This window comes from Ambystoma mexicanum, chromosome 3p (assembly GCF_040938575.1).
Source record: "Ambystoma mexicanum isolate Mex_15411 chromosome 3p, UKY_AmexF1_1, whole genome shotgun sequence".
Lineage (NCBI taxonomy): Eukaryota > Metazoa > Chordata > Amphibia > Caudata > Ambystomatidae > Ambystoma > Ambystoma mexicanum.
Window position 1 is genome coordinate 1,130,646,486 of NC_090925.1, and position 19,202 is coordinate 1,130,665,687.

Genomic DNA, 19,202 nt, shown 5'->3' on the forward strand with positions numbered 1-19,202 from the left:
TTGTACTGTTTTTCGTTGTGGTTTATGCATGCATATAATTGTTGGTTGAGTGCATCTATGGGTGCCAAGGAGAGTTCAAAGTATTTCCATCCAACCTCTACCCTGGATCCATCACTTCCGGTAGTGCTTTACCCCTCCACCCAAATTCAGGACCCTTTCTGACTGTTGCCTTGAAGGGCCTGCAGGTTTTCAGCCACCACTGGTGTTAGGAAAGATTTCCATTTATGGTTAATTTTCCCTCCAGTTGTGGTTGCCCCCCAAGATTTTGCTGTTGTCTGACCACTCTAGCCTGACTTTTTCCAGTGGAGCCCAGCCTTCTGGTGTACTCTGCTGGGATTTTGCTCATTTTGTTATGGAGAAACTGACATGCCCTTAAGACAGTCAGTACTGTGTGACTTTGTTTGCCTTAGTCTTTCACTTTGTTGCTATTTCTTAGCAACATTTTGTCAGTGCATAAAGTACCTTACAGTGCAGTGCGCTGGGGTCCTCTTCATTTTGAAGGCCGAGACACCCTCAAAGGATTTTTCGGTGAATGTACAAGTGTGCCTTGGACAGAGGTGGTTGCAGCTGTTATTTTCATGTATTTTCAACTATTTTTAAGGGTCCACCCAGGATGGTGGCCAGTGCCTAAAATGGCTATGCTACAATATCCTTTTTGTCCTTTGGCCATCTTGTCCCTTTGCCCTCCCAAGGTCGAGCAGACCCAGGAAATACCTTATTTGGTCATGCAGACCCCCACGTAAACTGAAGTTTTCGCGTGCTTCTGCATGCCTTGTGTGTGTGCCTCCAGAATGTGGCCTGGAGCTGTCTAGTTCCAATACACATCCTGGGTGCCAGGATGTCTGGTCTGCTGGGATGATTGGGACCACTGTAGTCCATGATAGGTCCATGTCTGGGATTGTTATGGGTCGTCGTTCACCTCGTCCTGTGTGCAAAACCCGGCCACCTGCATCCCTAGCACTTCGGTTTCCCAGTGCAGCTACCAGGAAGGTTAGGAGGTTCGTAGTGCTCCCCAAAAGGATACGGCATCATGCTGCCCCATTCTATGCACGATGGCAGCTGCCGTGGAAGTTAGCAACTCGAAAACTACACTTCCCAGAAAACCTGGCTCCGTGCAGTAGTTCGCCGGTAGAGCCTCGCTTTGGCTTGCCCCGCCTCTCTCACTGATGTAGTCCATGGATGCAGCCAGGACGCCGCTTCTGTTTACAGCTACTCCTGGCATTTAGAAGTTCCTTCTTCGATTGCCAAACCCATTTTGTTTCTTACGGAATCGACTCGGATTGTTTACTGGACCCGCTATTTGGAATTCCCTTGTTGACCTGCCTTCCTGTGTACCGAACCTCTGTTTTGCTTCCACGGACTCCGCTAGAAAAAAGTTTTGTCTTTGTTTTTGCCTGCAAGTGTACCGGAACCCTGTTTTCCTCCGGACTTCTATTCTACACGCCTTTGCCATAGTCCCTGTCCGCTAGTGTACCAGACCTTGCCTGCCTTTGACTTACCTATCTCAGGAACTGCCATCCCGACTGGTTGTTATCTTCATCCGTGCCAGACCTTACCTGCCTTCAACTTACCTTACTTGGAACTGCCATCCCGACTGGTTGTTATCGTCATTCTTCGTTCACCTGTGGTAAGACTTTTTGCCTCACGAACGGAACGTTTGGATTGAACTTGTTTTTTCCTGTGCACTTAAGGACGCTCTGCAGCTGTGCACCATCCCAAATCCAGTGCGAACCTCGTGCCGCCCGGGTATTAGTATCCTACTAACATTTACCTTTTTCTTATTTTACCCCTGTCGTTGTGTTCTGAACTACTCAAATCCTTCAGTCCTTCTCCACTGGTAAGATCCTGTCCACCTCATGAATTGTGTCATAGTTTAAACCAGTTAGGTGCTAAGTCTTGTTATATTCCTAGGTGATTCCCGGTTTGTGCCGTTCTTCCATTCTATGGGGGGAAAAAGCTCAGGTATTCCATCAATTAGTAAGGCTTACAGGGGACAAGTGTTACCTTCGTATTACTTACTTGTTCTTTCCTTTACAGCCTGGTTTGTGCCGGTGCGTTCTCCCCCGCCCTTCTGGGTGATCAGTCCCCTTGTCTGGTTAATTACAGCAAGTGGTCATATCATTTTGAAGGTCTTATTCCCTCACAGAGAGGAGGCTTGGGTAGAGGCTCTACCCAAAGCTCTTCAAGCAACTTCCTGGGTTTTGGATACTCCCCGGTTCTATGCACTCATCTCACCGGTGAGTAACAAAAACAGAAGCCATGGATGAAGCTGATCCTTTGGCTGCCCTGTTTCGTTTAGTGTCTGAGTTACGGTCTGACATGACAATAGCTCATGACGCCATGCATCAAAGGATCGACAGCTTACGGAGTATTCAAACTCCCCCGATACCGGGGGTAGACATGGCGGGTGCGGCCGCCTCAGGTTCTGGTTTACCTTCAGCTTCCGCTTCAGGGTTTTCTGCGGCTCCGGTTTTGATGGCCACACAATTCCCGTTGGCCCCTCCGGAACGCTTCACTGCAGACCCAAAACAATACCGGACTTTCATAAATCAATGCAAACTACATTTCTTGTGTCGGCCCACCGCCTTCCCAATCTCCACCACCAAGGCAGCCTTTATTCTTTCCCATCTCGAAGGTACAGCGGCTGCGTGGGCCAACCCTTTGCTTGAGTCCAACAGCTACATCCTCTATGACTGTGACAAACTCATTTTGGCCAAGAATAAGGTTTTTGATAACCGCTACAAATCTCAAGCATCGGACCTGGAGTTGCTGAGTCTACGACAAGGCACTTCTTCTCTTTTTTCTTATCTCACCAGATTCAATCAGCTAGCTGCTGAGACAGACTGGCCCGAGGAGAAGAAATCAGCCGTATTTTACCAGGGGTTGTCTGAAGAATTAAAAGATATCCTAGCCACAGTACCGGCCGTTCCGACCTCCTTCGGTGAATTGTTAGACTTGGTGTTACAAATAGATGCCCGAAGGTCCGAAACAAGAGGGGAACGTAAAACCCCGGTCCTTACCCCCTCTCCAGCAGATGTAGTTACTCCTCCTGCTCCAACTCCAGAACCCATGCAGATAGGGGCGGTGAGGGGCCCTTTGACTCCGGCACAACGTGAATATCGACGTTCACATAATTTGTGCATGTATTGTGGGTCTTCAGAACACCAACTGAATGACTGTCCCAAAAAACCGGTCAAAAAGGCGGGAAACGCCAAATCCCGGCGATAGAGTCCCTACGCCGGGAGTGTTTTCTTTGGACTCACAGGGTTTTTTGTCTGCTCCTGTCAGTCTTCCTGTGTTATTCACCACAGCCGAAGACGCTACCTTCTCCTCCTTGGCTATCATAGATTCAGGAGCTACGGGGAACTATATGGACTTTGACTATGCTGCAAAAAACAATGTGTCCATTCTACCCAAGGCTCAACCCGAGAGGGTTCATACTATGGATGGTACAACTTTGGTATCCGGTTTGGTCACACAGAATACTTCCCTTGTGAGCATGAAGACCGAAGACGGACACATTGACTCGATTTCATTCGATCTAATCAAGGCTCCTCAATATCAGGTCATATTGGGTATTCCGTGGTTGTAACACCACAACCCTGCTATTGATTGGGTAAAGAAGAGTATTCGCTTCCCTTCTTTGGAGTGTAATGAACACTGTTTTCAGGACACGTATGTATGCCCGGAGTCTTCTTGTCAAGCTCTGGTGGCTTCCTTGTCTGTCATAGGTGCCATCGTTCGTGATGCCAGTAAAGACATTCCTCCTGAATACGAATCCTTTTGGGATGTGTTCGATAAGGGCAGGGCAGATCAATTGCCGCCTCATAGGCCCTGTGATTGTCTGATAGACCTGTTACCAGGGGCCAAGATACTAGCCGGCAGAGTCTATTCCCTCACCTTACCAGAAGACAGGATTCTGAAGGAATACATAGATAAAGCCTTGGCCACAGGCTTTATTAGGCCTTCAAAATCCCCGGTGGCATCTCCACTATTTTTCGTCCCTAAGAAGGAGGGGGATTTGCGCCCTTGTATAGACTACAGGGCATTGAATGCTATTACGTTAAAAAAAACAGTACCCTCTTCCGTTGATATCAGTGCTTTTGGATCAACTTGGTTCGTCAGTGGTGTTCACTAAACTTGACCTTAGGGGTGCCTATAATCTCGTTCGGATTAGAGCAGGGGACGAGTGGAAAACTGCCTTTAAGACACGCTATGGCTTGTTCGAATACTTAGTGATGCCATTTGGACTTTGTAATGCCCCGGCCACCTTCCAAGCCTTCATGAATGACATCTTCCATGACTATCTGGACCAATTTGTTGTAATTTATCTGGATGATATCCTTATCTACTCATCCTCTATGAAGGATCACTACGTACATGTGCGTCTTGTGTTACAGAGGTTGAGGGAGAACCACCTGTACGTCAAGGCAGAGAAGTGTGTTTTTAATTCCACCGAGGTGGAATTTCTTGGTTATGACTTGACCAGTCGTGGCATTCTAATGCGTCACTCCAAGGTTAGAGCGATTCTGGAATGGCCCATTCCTACCTCTGTCAAAGCATTGCAGTCCTTCTTGGGGTTCTCCAACTTTTATCGGCGTTTCATCCATTCATTTTCGTCGATCTCTTCTCCTTTAACGGCACTGACCAGCTCCAAGAAACCGTATGCATGGACTCCGGAGGCACAACGGGCCTTTGAAATTCTGAAGACCGCCTTCTCGACGGCACCGGTCTTGCAACACCCGGACCCTCTCCTCCCATTCTTAGTGGAGGCAGACGCCTCCGGTTCAGCTATTGGGGCAGTGTTGTCACAGGAATGTCCTGATTCAGGGGAAATCCATCCAGTGGCATATTTTTCCAGGAAATTGACCCCGTATGAACGCAATTATCCTATCACAGAGCGCGAGTTATTAGCCATCAGAGATGCCTTTGCGGAATGGCGTCATCATCTGATGGGTGCCCGTCATCAGGTTACTGTTTATTCGGACCACCGTAGCCTCCTTGCCTTTAAATCAATGAAGTGCCTTATGGCCCGACAAGCTCGTTGGCATCTTTTCTTTTCCCAGTTTAATTTTGTCATCACATATCGACCGGCTCGTCTCAATGCCTGTGCTGACGCTCTTTCGAGGTTATCCCACAGTTCTTGTGTTTCTAAGGCTGATCGTCCCCTGCTGTTACCTGAAAGGGTGGTTTGTGCCTGCACTCCTCGGCCTTCGCTCCGTGCCCTTATATCATCTTGGGTGACCTCAAATAAGGAGGAATGCGAATCATTGAACCTCGACATTGTACAGGGCTTGCCTTATATCCAAGGTCGTCTCTTTATACCTCCTGGAGAAGCACGTCTTCGAGCTCTAGCCTGGTCACACGATTCCTTGATGGCAGCCCATCCGGGGCAGCAAAAGACGCTGGAGGCATTGCGCCACTGGGCTTGGTGGTCATCAATGCCCAGGGATGTCATCGATTACGTAGCCTCTTGCTCAGTGTGTGCTCAATGCAAAGTCTCTAGCTCCAAGCCTGTGGGCCTCTTGCGTCCCCTTCCGGTGCCACATAAACCATGGTATATGGTCTCCATGGACTTCATTGTGGACCTGCCTCCTCTAAGCGGTTATGATACCGTCTGGGTTGTCATCGACTACTTCTCCAAGATGGCTCTGTTTGTTCCCTGCTCGGGTTTGCCTTCGGCCCCCGTCTTGGCTTCTTTGTTTCTCAAGCATGTCTTTCGTTTCTTTGGACTTCCCTCTATCATTGTTTCAGACCGCGGCCCTTAGTTTACGTCTCGCTTTTGAAGGGCTTTGACTTCTTCGCTTCACATTGATGATCGTTTCAGCTCTGCATACCATCCACAAACCGATGGACAGACTGAGAGGGCTAATGCCACTCTAGAGCAATTCCTCCGATGCCTGTGTCTCCAATTTCAGTCTACCTGGTTAGAGACGCTCGCCCCTGCCGAATTTGCCTACAATAATTCGGTACACTGTGCCTCAGGTGTATCACCGTTTTTTGCCGTATATGGATTCCATCCACGCTCTTTGCCCTTGGATCCAGCACTCCCCATTGACAATCCGGCCGCTCAGGCTTGTGTAAGAGAATTGGAGTCGGTCCGTAGGGGAGTTCAATCCCACCTTCTGCTTGCCCAGGAGAGAGTGAAAAGATACGCTGACCGGCATAGGATTGCAGCTCCGGAATACAAAGTGGGCATGAAAGTTTGGCTGTCTACGCGTAATCTGCGCATTCCTGGCAAACGTATGCTGCTACCGAAGTTTGTGGGTCCTTTTCCCATTACGGAAGTTTTAAATCCTGTGGCAATGCGTCTTTCTTTGCCTACTTCATGGAAACTGCATCCTGTGTTCCACGTATGTCTCATCAAGCCTTGCCTTCCTTCCACGTGTCTACCTACGCGACCTTGCGCTATTCGCGTGGATGGCAAAGACGAGTATGAGGTTGCTGATATTTTGGACTTTCAACTCCGCAGGGGTCGGCCCTTTTATCTGGTCGACTGGAAGGGGTACGGTCCTGAGGATAGGTCTTGGGAACCCTTGAGTAATATTCACTCACCTGTACTCTTGCGTCGTTTCCATGCCCGCAACGGGTTGCCGCCGCCTTTGGGGGCGGATGCTGTTATGGGTCGACGTTCACCTCGTCCTGTGTGAAAAACCCGGCCACCTGCATCCCTAGCACTTCGGTTTCCCAGTGCAGCTACCAGGAAGGTTAGGCGGTTCGTAGCGCTCCCCAAAAGGATACGGCATCATGCTGCCCCATTCTATGCACAATGGCAGCTGCCGTGGAAGTTAGCAACTCGAAAACTACACTTCCCAGAAAACCTGGCTCCGTGCGGTAGTTCGCCAGTAGAGCCTCGTGTTGGCTTGCCCCGCCTCTCTCACTGATGTAGTCCGTGGATGCAGCCAGGACACCGCTTCTGTTTACAGCTACTCCCGGCATTTAGAAGTTCCTTCTTCGATTGCCAAACCCCTTTTGTTTCTTACGGAATCGACTCGGATTGTTTACTGGACCCGCTATTTGGAATTCCCTTCTTGACCTGCCTTCCTGTGTACCGAACCTCTGTTTTGCTTCCACGGACTCCGCTAGAAAAAAGTTTTGTCTTTGTTTTCGCCTGCAAGTGTACCGGAACCCTGTTTTCCTCCGGACTTCTCTTCTACACGCCTTTGCCATAGTCCCTGTCCGCTAGTGTACCAGACCTTGCCTGCCTTCGACTTACCTATCTCAGGAACTGCCATCCCGACTGGTTGTTATCTTCATCCGTGCCAGACCTTACCTGCCTTCAACTTACCTTACTTGGAACTGCCATCCCGACTGGTTGTTATCGTCATTCTTCGTTCACCTGTGGTAAGACTTTTTGCCTCACGAACGGAACGTTTGGATTGAACTTGTTTTTTCCTGTGCACTTAAGGACGCTCTGTAGCTGTGCACCATCCCGAATCCAGTGCGACCCTCGTGCCGCCCGGGTATTAGTATCCTACTAACATTTACCTTTTTCTTATTTTAGCCCTGTCGTTGTGTTCTGAACTACTCAAATCCTTCAGTCCTTCTCCACTGGTAAGATCCTGTCCACCTCATGAATTGTGTCATAGTTTAAACCAGTTAGGTGCTAAGTCTTGTTATATTCCTAGGTGATTCCTGGTTTGTGCCGTTCTTCCATTCTACGGGGGGAAAAAGCTCAGGTATTCCATCAATTAGTAAGGCTTACAGGGGACAAGTGTTACCTTCGTATTACTTACTTGTTGTTCTTTCCTTTACAGCCTGGTTCGTGCCGGTGCGTTCTCCCCCGCCCTTCTGGGTGATCAGTCCCTTGTCTGGTTAATTACAGCAAGTGGTCATATCATTTTGAAGGTCTTATTCCCTCACAGAGAGGAGGCTTGGGTAGAGGCTCTACCCAAAGCTCTTCAAGCAACTTCCTGGGTTTTGGATACTCCCCGGTTCTACGCACTCATCTCACCGGTGAGTAACAGGGATGGCTGTATGTGAGCAGATCTCTCATTGGTTTCTCTTCGTTTTGGCGCAAAGGAGATTTTGGATAAGAGAAGGCATTTTACACCCATTCCAGGTCGATCTTCTGAGTGCACACTGAACTTAGTAAAGGAGCCAAATATCCTGAATCAACGAAGCAGTTCCATGCAACCGTTGGTGACCCGCTGGAAGGTTTGGCACCCTGAGCCCGCTGTTGTCCAGTTGGACCCCCTGTTTCTCATTGAATCTAGAAGGCCTGCAAAGGTGCTTCGAGCCATTGGAATAGTGGGACCAACTATTCTCGGCACCTCCAACTTAACATGCAAATGACGGAAGTGTTCCTGGACCGCCCAGTGAACTGACCTGCTCCAATGGGACCTTTGCCCTGGAACCGCCGCCGTCTTGGGTTTTTACTTGGGCCTTTGGAGACTGTATGCTCTGAGTATAAGGCACTCTCCCGCCGAGTTTCGTACACCTAGCGTTCCTATGTCTGGAATTAGGAGAGTATGCCTGAAACCGAGCATATGCGGTCACTGTCGCCAAGCTGTGGTGATTAACTTTGTGGGTGCCTTGCTGCTGTGCCCCCCTGTACCCTCAGACTTGCTGCAGCTGAACTGGCTTGATCCCTTCATCAGGAGCGGAGAAATCGCCACTGTCCCACCACGGAATCATCCCTGGAACGCAGCATCTGAAAGCCGCAGAGCCGTGCAACTGCAGGATTTGAACCTGTTACCGAAGTGGATTTGACTCTCTGAAGTTTGGTCCAGAGTGCACAGAGGGTCTGTGAGTATGTGCAACCCTTACTGGTGGCCCCTGGCGCATCCATCAATTTTTACGCACAAGTGTCCCCCTGAAGGCCACTCTTCTTTATCGATGTAGCCTGTGCTGTCGAGCTTTTCCCAATTCTTGGATCCTGTTCTGCCCTCTTGGAGAGACCCTCCTCGAAGAGTGGGAATGTATTCTTCACTGCCTCACCCACCTTCCTCAGTCACTACAGCCCCTGAAAGAGACCCGGTTTTGACTTAACCGCACGATTGTGTGCACCAGCACCGAGAGTACTTTTGAACTCGAGGCTCCACTCATTTTAGGGACTGGACTGCCTCTCAAGTAAGGGTTTGAATTGTAAAGGACTGCCACGGAGATATTCACACTCTATAACCCCTTTCTTTACAGGTTGTGGAACTGCACTAAGTAATATCCCTTTTGGCCATTGGTTGATGTATATCTGTTTGCTAGATTACTGTGGTGTTGGGTTTTTGTTATTACTGCTGAATAATTACCTTGTGTTTTATTTAAAATGCCTTGAATGAATGTTTCTATTTTTAATATATACCTGACTGAGAGTAATGTGTGGGTTTGTTTACTGTGTGTGCTCATTGTGGGCTTTCGATCACCCTCACCCCTCCTGAGACCCAGGGCCTCATTACACAGATGGCGGAGAACCATGGCGCTATTAGCGCCATGGTTCATGCCGGTAAAATACCGGCACCGCCTTGGCGGAAAGGGGAATTACCGCCCCATTCCAAGGTTGGCGGGGCGGTAATTCCCCCTTCCACCATTGCCCTTCCCCATTCCCATTTTTGCCCCATAGGGCATAATGGGAATGGGGAAGGCGCTAATTACGGTACCGCAAATTGCGGTACCGTAATTAGCTCCCTGGGTCCCTTTGCAGGTTGGTTTTTAACGCCTGCAAAAAGCAGGCGTTAAATCCCCCAACCCGCAAAGGGACCTTGTAGTAAGGCGGTAAGGATTTACCGGTACCAGTATTTTACCGGTACCGGTAAATCCTTACCGCCATCCGTGTAATGATGCCCCTAGTCTTGACCGCCGCCATTGCTACCGTGATTGGTCTGGCTTGTCCAGAAAGTTACTCTGTTCAAAGAAACTAGGTTGGCCTCCTGAACCTCTGCTCACCAGGTCAGAGTTCAGAATGGCAAATCGGAGGGTGGGGAAGGAGTTCTATCTGGGAAAACGTCCTAAATTACATTTTTCTTTATTTATTTTGTCCCATCCTCTGAGACCAGACCAAAACAGCCCCGAGCTGTGTTATGAAGTGCCATTAAATCATCACTGTGCCATTTCCACCTATTGTCATGCAGCGTTACCTCAAGCAGAGCAAGTGTGTAAGATAATCTATAAAGACCTGCTTTTTTGTGCTTAAAACACAGTATTCCAACTTCTCAACAAAACGAAGACAAAAAAAATAAAGATTCTTCTTAAGGTGACTTTTGCTCAAATTAGAATTCCATAAAGTTTTTTTTGTTGTGTCGAGCGTGGGGGAGGGTAGGGAGGGTTATTGGAATATTGCACTTACCACTGTGTGAAGCCTGTTGTTTTATAGGGTGACCTGGAATCATGCAGGAGACGTTCCGTGCAACATTTAGACATTCACAACCTTGCAACATTCATTTCATGAATTGAATGACACTTTTTGCATAGCAAAATCTCTACCCTCCCTTGATGCTTTTATGGATATTTAGCAGGTTCATGCTAAAATTACAATGAAGTCAATTATTTGTTCTTTAGGTTAGATATGTGTGGAACACATAATCATACAATCCGAACATGTCTAAAGGAATAGACTAAGTTGCAAAGAAATAACATGTTCCAAAACTAAAAACCACCAGTTGATGTAACTTGTTGTCTGCTTAGTCTTTTTGTCCGAATGCACCTTATTAACATCATCCGTATTAATATGACTCCTTGCTGTTTGAAATATTGACGACCAACAACAGATCGTTGTGACACAAATGCATATTTAAGAAAGGTTGGCCCATGCAAGATGGTTGCAAGTGCTGGAGTTGAATTGTATTCTGGTTCTTGTCTTTCTGTGTTTTATACTGGCAAAATAATACTGCAAATACTGTGCAAAAATACAGAATGATGTGAGCTAAATTGCTAGAACTTGCCTAGCTTCCATCCTTTACCCAGGACAACTAAAGATGTTACAGGAAAATGTGCAGTGTCAAGCACACTCATTTGCAAACTGTGCCATCGTAAAACCTGGGCTCACAGCTAGGTTTCCCCGTTCAACTACTGTGTGATCCTGGGCAAAACCCTCTCCTCAATGAACCTTTTTTACTTTTGCTGACAACATTAAAATCTACAAGTGATTCTGTGAAGTGGGATCTCCACAAAAGCCTCATGCATATATGGTTTTGTATTCTTGTATGTGTTATCATTTTATATTCGCTTCTGTACTGCACTAACCACCACCGTAGGTTGATTTCATGTATGTATATAGAGCACATTGCATGCTGAATTTCTCCTTAGAGTGATGATTGCTCACGACACCATCACTTATGAGCAATAGTACCCATGTAATAGAAAAGTAAAATACATTAAGTGGTACAAGGTTTGGCTCGCGAGGGTGCTTTCCTGGTCCTTAACTGAGTCAGGACCTTTGCCTGATCTTTTCTTAGCACCCCACATCGGCCATGGGGTTTCCATCTGTTACACAGCTTGTGAGTGGGGTGGTGGAGGTGAAAAAACTCATTTTAGGTGCTAATGTTGCGATATAAATATCACGCTTTTGAAGTGTCATGTCTTTTTTTTTTTTTTTTTTGCACACACCTTTGAACTTAAATTCAGAAGTATTGAATAACTTTGGTTGTTGTATACCGAAATACTAATACACGGTAACCCATTGTTTTCAACAGGAGCAGAAATTCTTGGCAAGTCTGTTCGTATTATATACTCTACGTTAGGAGTTTGCATATTTTATGCAATTGGCTACATGCTGCTGCCTCTGTTTGCTTACTTCATCCGAGACTGGCGAATGCTTCTTTTGGCACTTACTGCACCTGGGCTTTTGTGCATTCCATTGTGGTGGTGAGTTCATTGGCGCTGACTGACGTCTGCTGTGTTTTGTTTCTTCGCAAATGCTGCCAAGGATGCAACACGTCCAGCATTCATTGATATGGTTTGATCACTCGCTTGTTCTGCTTTTTTTGGTCGGAATGCACCCTCCGAGTGCTTACTGCATGTGCACTTATACATACACGCTTTGTTTGCACTTAAGACTTGTTCTAAGTGTTTCTGAAGAGTGCTTTTGAACTGTCGTTTGCCTGGTATATGTAGATACTTGATTGCTTTATTGATATTGAAATTCATGCCTCCAGCATGGGTTCAATGCACCGGAAGAAAGTGTTACAGATAAATGACTCCTAGTAAGAAGCGGGCCATCACTGCAGAGCATACCAAGGTGGTGGATGCTGGTAAATGGTTATGGCAGTTTCTACAGTCAAAGATGTAGAGTTTAACTTGTGCAAAGCTGTGAAGAACAATCATTCCACCACAGAAAGTAAGCCTCACCCAACGTAACATCCTCCACTGTACTATCTTTGTTGTTCCTCTCTAGCGCCGCCTGATTTTGTACCCTATGCGTTTCCGTGACTGGACTGCTATCTATGGACTTCTCCTACCTGTTCCACTAACTGCTATCTCGCTACGGATATTAAGGCCAGCATTTATTTCAAACAGTGTGTGCCTGTGCTCCTGTTATTGTTATCTGCTGCTTCTCGTTTTCCTAAAGTCAATTCTGTAGTTAAATCTAGGTGATCTGTATTTGTTTGCTTTTCACCCCTGTTCCTGAAATTCAAATCTAGGTGATCTGTGTTTAATGATATGTTTCACTCTTACTCCTGAAAGTCAAAGCTAGGTGTTCTACAACTCCTTGATCGCTTAAATGCTTTGCCTTTACCTTATTTAGGAAACCAAATAGGTTGTTTTTTTAAATTGCGACTGTGCCTATTTGCTAATCCTTGTACCCCTACCCTGAATACCTAATTTGACTTTTTTAATTCCACGTGATGTGCCTTGGTATTTGCTCCCACCCTTGCATGGTCACTCACATCTGCTGTGTGCTAGCACATACTGGTCACCTTCTAGGTTTTTTTCCCTGCGTGTCATATGTCACTTCCTGGTACCGTGCCTGTGCTGTTTTTGTAACCTCAGTTCTCCTCCTGACACTTGTTTGAACTGTTCCTCGGATTTGTAGCATGCTTTCTGCTGTTTCGTAACTTTGGCTCCTCCCCTCCTGACACTTGTTTAACTGTTCCTCCATTTGTTTCGCCTGTCTTACTGCTAGTCCACCTGGTGTGTTCCTCGCGCACTGTGCAGTCAGTCCCTCTGACTGCCCCCCCAACCCCCATGGTACTCTCCATCCCCCCATCTACTGCAGCTGCTTTTCTCGAAACCTGGAAGGAAAAAGTAAAAAAAAACACTCCTGGTCTCCAACCCAGGCATACCCATTGCTGACGCTTAAAGTCAATGCTTCCTCCAGGCAGACTATCACTGACATCCTCTTTGTCATCCCCTCTCCTGAGCTATGGACTCCCTATATGGTCTCAACCCTCTCCCCTTTCTCTTCGCCCATTAATAGCGGCACCAGATCGGAAGTACTCTTGGCAGGCTTCTCATCCTCTAGGTGCATCATTAATGTCTACCAGAATGCCATCATGGCCCAGGGCTCTCAACCCAACGTGTTCCGTCTTGATAGTTGCTTTACAGCCCTCATCAACTTCCTTCCTTCCTTCTCCAGACTCTCCTCCTTCTGCCACTCCCTGGTCCCTTCGCCATCAACAATGGGTGTACCATCCCCCTGTGCCGCCTCCTCAGAAATCCTTCAAAGGGGGAATCTTTCTCCTGCTTGCAGACTTTGACCTAGACATTCTTGCCCTCACTGAGAGGTGGATCTTTGCCAGCTCCATCACTGCTCTTGACACTCTCCTCCCTGGGGTCTACAAGATCCTCTTTAAGCCCTGGCCCAGCCGGTCAGGAGGTGGAGTGGCCTTAACTTCCCTGAATGGGTCCCTGCTACCTTCATACCCACTCAACATTATTCCTCCTTTTAATGCCTTGTTTGCAGGCTTGGTGTCTCCTCTACCCTTTTGCTTACTATTGCCACCATCTACAGGCCTGTGGCCAGGCCTCCCTCTTTCTTTCTGAATGGGCTAACCACCCCTCTTCTCTCCTGACCTCTACCTCCAAGCTTCTCCTCTTTGGAGATTTCAACGTTCATCTTGACTCTTCTGATGCAACGACTGTATCCTTCAGTGACCTCTGGCTCATTCCTTCATCATTCTTCCCTCTAGTCCGACCTACTCAGGACATACCTTGGATGCACTCATCTCATCAGACATCCCTATCTCTAACCCCATCATCATTCCTCTCTCCTAGTCTGACCATGCCCTCCCCTCCTCTCCTGTGGAGTTGCTGGGCTCCCAGGCTAGGCCGCTGCCAGCATTGCCAGTCTCCTTCTCCATCATTCGACCGACGAAGCAAGTGTCAGTTGCTGCTTTTGTCGCCTCTTTCACCCCCCCTCCTCAGACTCTCACAACAACACTTCCCTCACTAACCTTCACCTATCCATCTCCAACACCCTTGACACCCTTGTCCCTTTCATGAGGATCCGTATGAAGCCTGCCTGCAAACGTAACAGTTGGTATGATTCCGAACTAGCATCTTTGAAAAGCAAGTGCAGAGTTGCTGAACGTAAGTGGCAGGCGTCAAACACATCCACTGACAAACTGGCTTGTCACCTGCTCCAAAGACAATGCCGTCTATCCATCCGCTCCAAGAAGAGAGCAGATCTCCAAGGCTGCATCGCTGGATCCACCAACAATACGGGTGAACCTTTTAAAATCTGCAAGGAACTCGCCAATCCTACTGCAGTTTCCACCTCTACTCTCCCATCCCAGGCCTGCAGCACTGCATTTGTCTCTCACTTCACAACCAAAACCTGGGGCATCCTGGCATCACTCTCCTCCACCCCCCATACTCCTTCCCCTCCTCCTCCTCCTGCTCTCAGGCCTCCCCTGGCCTCCCTCTCCCACACGTTTCTCCTTCTCCCCTTAGCACCGGATGAGATCTCTAAGTTGTCCACCCTATGAAAGTCTCCTCCAAACAGGCGTTCCACTGCTCCTCCAGAACTTTCAAGGACATCTCCTCTCTAGCACCTGCCTTGGCCGACTTCAGAAACCATTCCTTTGCCTCTGGCTCCTTCCCTCAAGCACTCCCTTGTGCTCCCTCTCCTAAAACTTTTTTTTTTAAAAAAATGAGCTGACCCCTCCTGCCTGGCTAACTACCGCCCTATATCCATTGCCCCCTTCCTGGGCAAACTCTTGGAAAAGTTGGTCATCCCCCAACTGACTGATCACATTGAATTGTGTGGCTGACTCCATGACCACCAGTTTGGATTCAGAGCAGCTAGAGGCATGGAAACTGCTCTCCTGAACATCTGTGAAGACCTGCTCTCTAACCTTGACTCATATTCTCCCTCTGTTCTCATGCTCCTCGACTTGTCATCTGCCTTTAACACAGTTAGTAATCCCACCCTCATAAAACAACTCCGCAATATTCTTGGTTTCACAGGCCTGGCTCTGGACTGGTTGACCTCCTTTCTTTCCAAATGCTGCTCCAGGTTGCAACTGGACCCTTTCCTCCACCTCAATCTCCACAAGTGGCATCCCCCAGGGTTCTATCCTATTGCCAGTGCTTTTCAATATCTACCTTGTCCCTTTGGCCCATTTCATTGCCTCCTTCTCTCCTTATTTCCAGTATTAAGCAGATGACACTTGGCTCTCCTTCAAGCTTCCCTCCTCTATCTCATCTACCTCCTCTCTCGTTCCTGATTGTCTGACCGCTATTCTGACTTGGTGCAAGACTAACAATCTCTGTCTTAATGCCAGTAAGACTGAGATCCTTCTCATTGGAACCCCTGCTCCCTCTTTCCGTCCCTCTCGGTGGCTGCCTTCCTTGCCCCCCACACTCCGTTCCTTGCTGTGAGGCTAAAAACCTTGGTGTCATCTTTGACTCCTTCTCTCCTCAAATCACGGACCTTGCGAAGAAGGCCCACTTTCAACTTCACCTCCTCAGAGGCATTCTGCCCTTCCTTGCCTTCCCCCAGAAACTAAATATCTCCAGAGCCCTGGTTCTCTCTAGGCTGGACTACAACAGCCTCTTTTCAATCTGCCTCTCTCCTCGCTTCGCCCCTTCAACTAATCCAGAATAGGACTGTAAGACTTATCCTTGCCTCAAGCCCAGGGCCTGCATCTCCAGATATACAATCTCTCCACTGGCTCCCAGTGGCTGCAAGGGTCAAATGCAAGACCCTCTGCATCATCCACCAGGCTTTCTGGGGCCTGGGACCCAGCTACATTCAGGCACCTCCAACCCCACCCACCTGGCAAGTGCCCACCGTTCTTCCTCGCCCCTGCCTAGCACTGGCCTAGCTCCTGGGCATCCCCTGACTCCCCCTACCCCCTGTTTGCACTTCCTTCTTACTGCACTTGCACGATCGGAATTTCATAAGGCCTAGTAGGATGGTTACTGTTGTTTTTCTCCCATGTTCCCCTGCCTGTTTTGTCTTGTGGCGCCTGCAAAATACATTTTGCTGTATAGTGCGCCTTCTAAAGAAGCGATAAATAAAATAAAAGATAACATTAAGGCTGCAGTAAGCACAGTCAATTATGAGAAGGTAACATTGGAAATTAGTTGCTGTACCCTGCACTCAAAGATTAAAAACATACATGCATAAACATAACTATAAAACACGGAAATGCAGTGTACATATTTACTATGTTTTTTAAATAGATAGCAAGCACTAAGTGTGAAATGTGAGCAAAACAAATATCCCATTCTTTTCACTGACATCACCCCTTTATCTTGGGCAGTGCCAGGTAACGTCAGAGTGAAGGCTCATTTATTCAGGGATGTATGGCACTTGGGGTAATATTTCCTGTAGGTCTTGCTGGTACATTATACACCTTATGAAAGACTGTCATAACCTATTGTTGTAAATGGCTGTCGGTGTTCACAAATTACCTCCCTCAACCGCATGTTGTTCTGTGCCAGGTCATTTGCAGGCTGTGATAGTAGCTTTTGGAAGATTGGTAGACAGTAATTCAGGGATTGTAAGTTATCACTGGGTAGTCATGGAACAGTCCCACTCCCACCACACCAGGCCATGACTCGTGTGCCACCATTCATGCACATGTTCTGACCCAGGCCATTATTACTGGTTTCAGAGGATTTCTAAGAGTGCCAATTGATGCAGGATCTCGGTTTCTTCCTTTCCGACTATCCTTTTAAATCTAGAACCCACACCCCGGACTGGGACTCTAAACCCCTCTATCACAGAGAGGGAAGGAGGAGGTGGATGAGACTCTCAAATTCGAAGACAAGCTTGATGAATCCATAAGTAAATAAGCACAGCTATAGGCATTAAGACTTTTCTAGGTGCCATTTTTCGCCATCAAGAGTTGCTCTATTGCTCAGGGCCTTGCATCTAAACATATGTTTTTTCAGGTGTTTCCAAAATTGTGTGCCCTCTACCTTTATTTGTCTCTCAACAAAGAGTCTAGTCCAGTGCTTGAGCACATACATGCCAAATACAAACTCCTCTTTCATGGCTATGAAGAATTTAGGTTGTATCAGCAGTTCCTTATTTGCTGAGAGTAACTGTTATGTCTATTTGATAGGAGAGTGATACGGGTAACGTAAGATCCAGGGTGTGCCTTTTAATGATTATGGCCTTTGAAAAGAAAGGCTTTAAAAGAACTCTGACATGGAGCCACTCTGTCTTAGTTGAAGCCAGAGCTACAAGCATTTGCAAATGAACATGTGATCTCATTATTTGATCTCTAGGGTAAACCACACCTGTAAGGTCATGGCTCTTGGGTTGATTGAGTTATGATTGGTAATCCTGTAAGGAACCAGAAAGGCATATTTCACAATCTGACTTTCTGACTTACTGAAATGGACATGCCGTTTCTACTATATAGGGCACATCTCAGGTAATTTACCATAGGTCCTGCTGTTATATAAATGCAGAACAAACTGGAAAGGGAGTGGGGTGAAGAGAGCATCTGCTCTCCAGATGCTATATAAAGCAGCAATAGAATTAAGGCTGTAGTACCCCATTATGCATACCCTCCATTAGGCTCTCCAATGCATACAGTCTCCTAAATTATCATGCCAAGATCTCTCCAGAGCTATCTTCAATGCATGCTGGCCAAAGGAAGGGGTCCACTACTGTAGTTGACATTGGAGTTTGTCCTGAACAGATCATCATTAGACACGGGTAAGGGGGTGTCTGTACTGGCTGGGTGAAGGTGGTGAAAGAGCCCGTCAGTGCTGTGTAGGAAGTTGCTGCTCCTAATAGTGGGCTTCCTACCAGCTGTTCAGGGACTGTCAATTCATGGACCATCTGGCACTACTAATGTGCTTAGTGCAGCAACAAGTCCTTTGGTTCAGGAACTGGTTTTCTACCCAGACAAGGTTACTACTGTACGGAAGAGGTCAGGCCAGCTCTGGGGTTGGTGGGGCTCCAGCCGGATCCCTCAAACAGGCATGGGTGGTACCGTCGGTCCATCCTTTGGAAGTTGAGTAGCTCTCCCTTCATAAACCCAGTGTTTCAGCTCCAGAGTTTCTGGAATCTTGCCATTTTGGTCTTTGGACAAGTTCTTTTAATTTTGGTCAGAAGAGCTCATGAACAGGTGTCCTTCCAGCCTGATAAACCAGTACCCGTGAATGTGTCTGAGTATCCTCCCAAGGGAGCTGATATAACAGATACTACTTCCTCCTCCGAGGGGGCACACTCTCTCTCTCCAGCTGGAGTTTAGGGATGTGATGATGAAAGCCCTAAAGGCCTCAGATCTGTTCTCTGCCTGAAAAGCTTTTGAGCTCTGGGATCTTCACAAAAATCAAGCCATTGAGTCTTCCTTCTTTATTCTGCTGAAATCATCAGGTTGCATCTACTATGTAAGGGACTCTTTTTACATCTGGCTCTTTCAAATTGCCTTGATGACAAATGTCATCAAAGGCGACTCAGCAGTGATCACAGGACAATTTATAAGCTGAATGAGCAGTAGTCTTTTCAGCATTTGGGAAAGGGATGGCTCCTGCTTGCCCAGTTCCCACTATTTTATGAAGAAATTGGGAAGTTGTCCGAAAAGTTTTTTTTCCAGAAATTGGGTTTTGGCACAAAGACATCATGCACTTCAAAGCAGATTCTGTGGGGAAGTCATATGTTTTCAGACCTGCTACATCGGCATGTGGTTCAGGAATTTTCTTTTGTCGCTTGTCTAGAAAAGAAGACATCATGGCAGCATTTGTCAATTTTAAGGGATTTGATAGACACAATGTCCTGGGGAATGTCCCACAGAGTTGTAAAAGGACACCATGCCTATCTGAATGTATGCAATTCAAAGTTGTACGTTCAGGAAAAGCTTTTG

General features: G+C 47.3%; 1 protein-coding gene across 2 annotated transcripts in view; it reads left to right on the forward strand.

Annotated features, from left to right (window-relative positions):
- LOC138581301 (organic cation/carnitine transporter 2-like) overlaps nt 1–19,202 on the forward strand; it is a 747,170-nt gene that overhangs the window by 245,913 nt on the left and 482,055 nt on the right. For both annotated transcript variants that reach the window (XM_069652516.1, XM_069652515.1), the window contains exon 4: nt 11,625–11,796. In XM_069652516.1, coding sequence (XP_069508617.1) covers nt 11,625–11,796 — 172 coding nt within the window. The remainder of the gene's footprint in view (nt 1–11,624; nt 11,797–19,202) is intronic.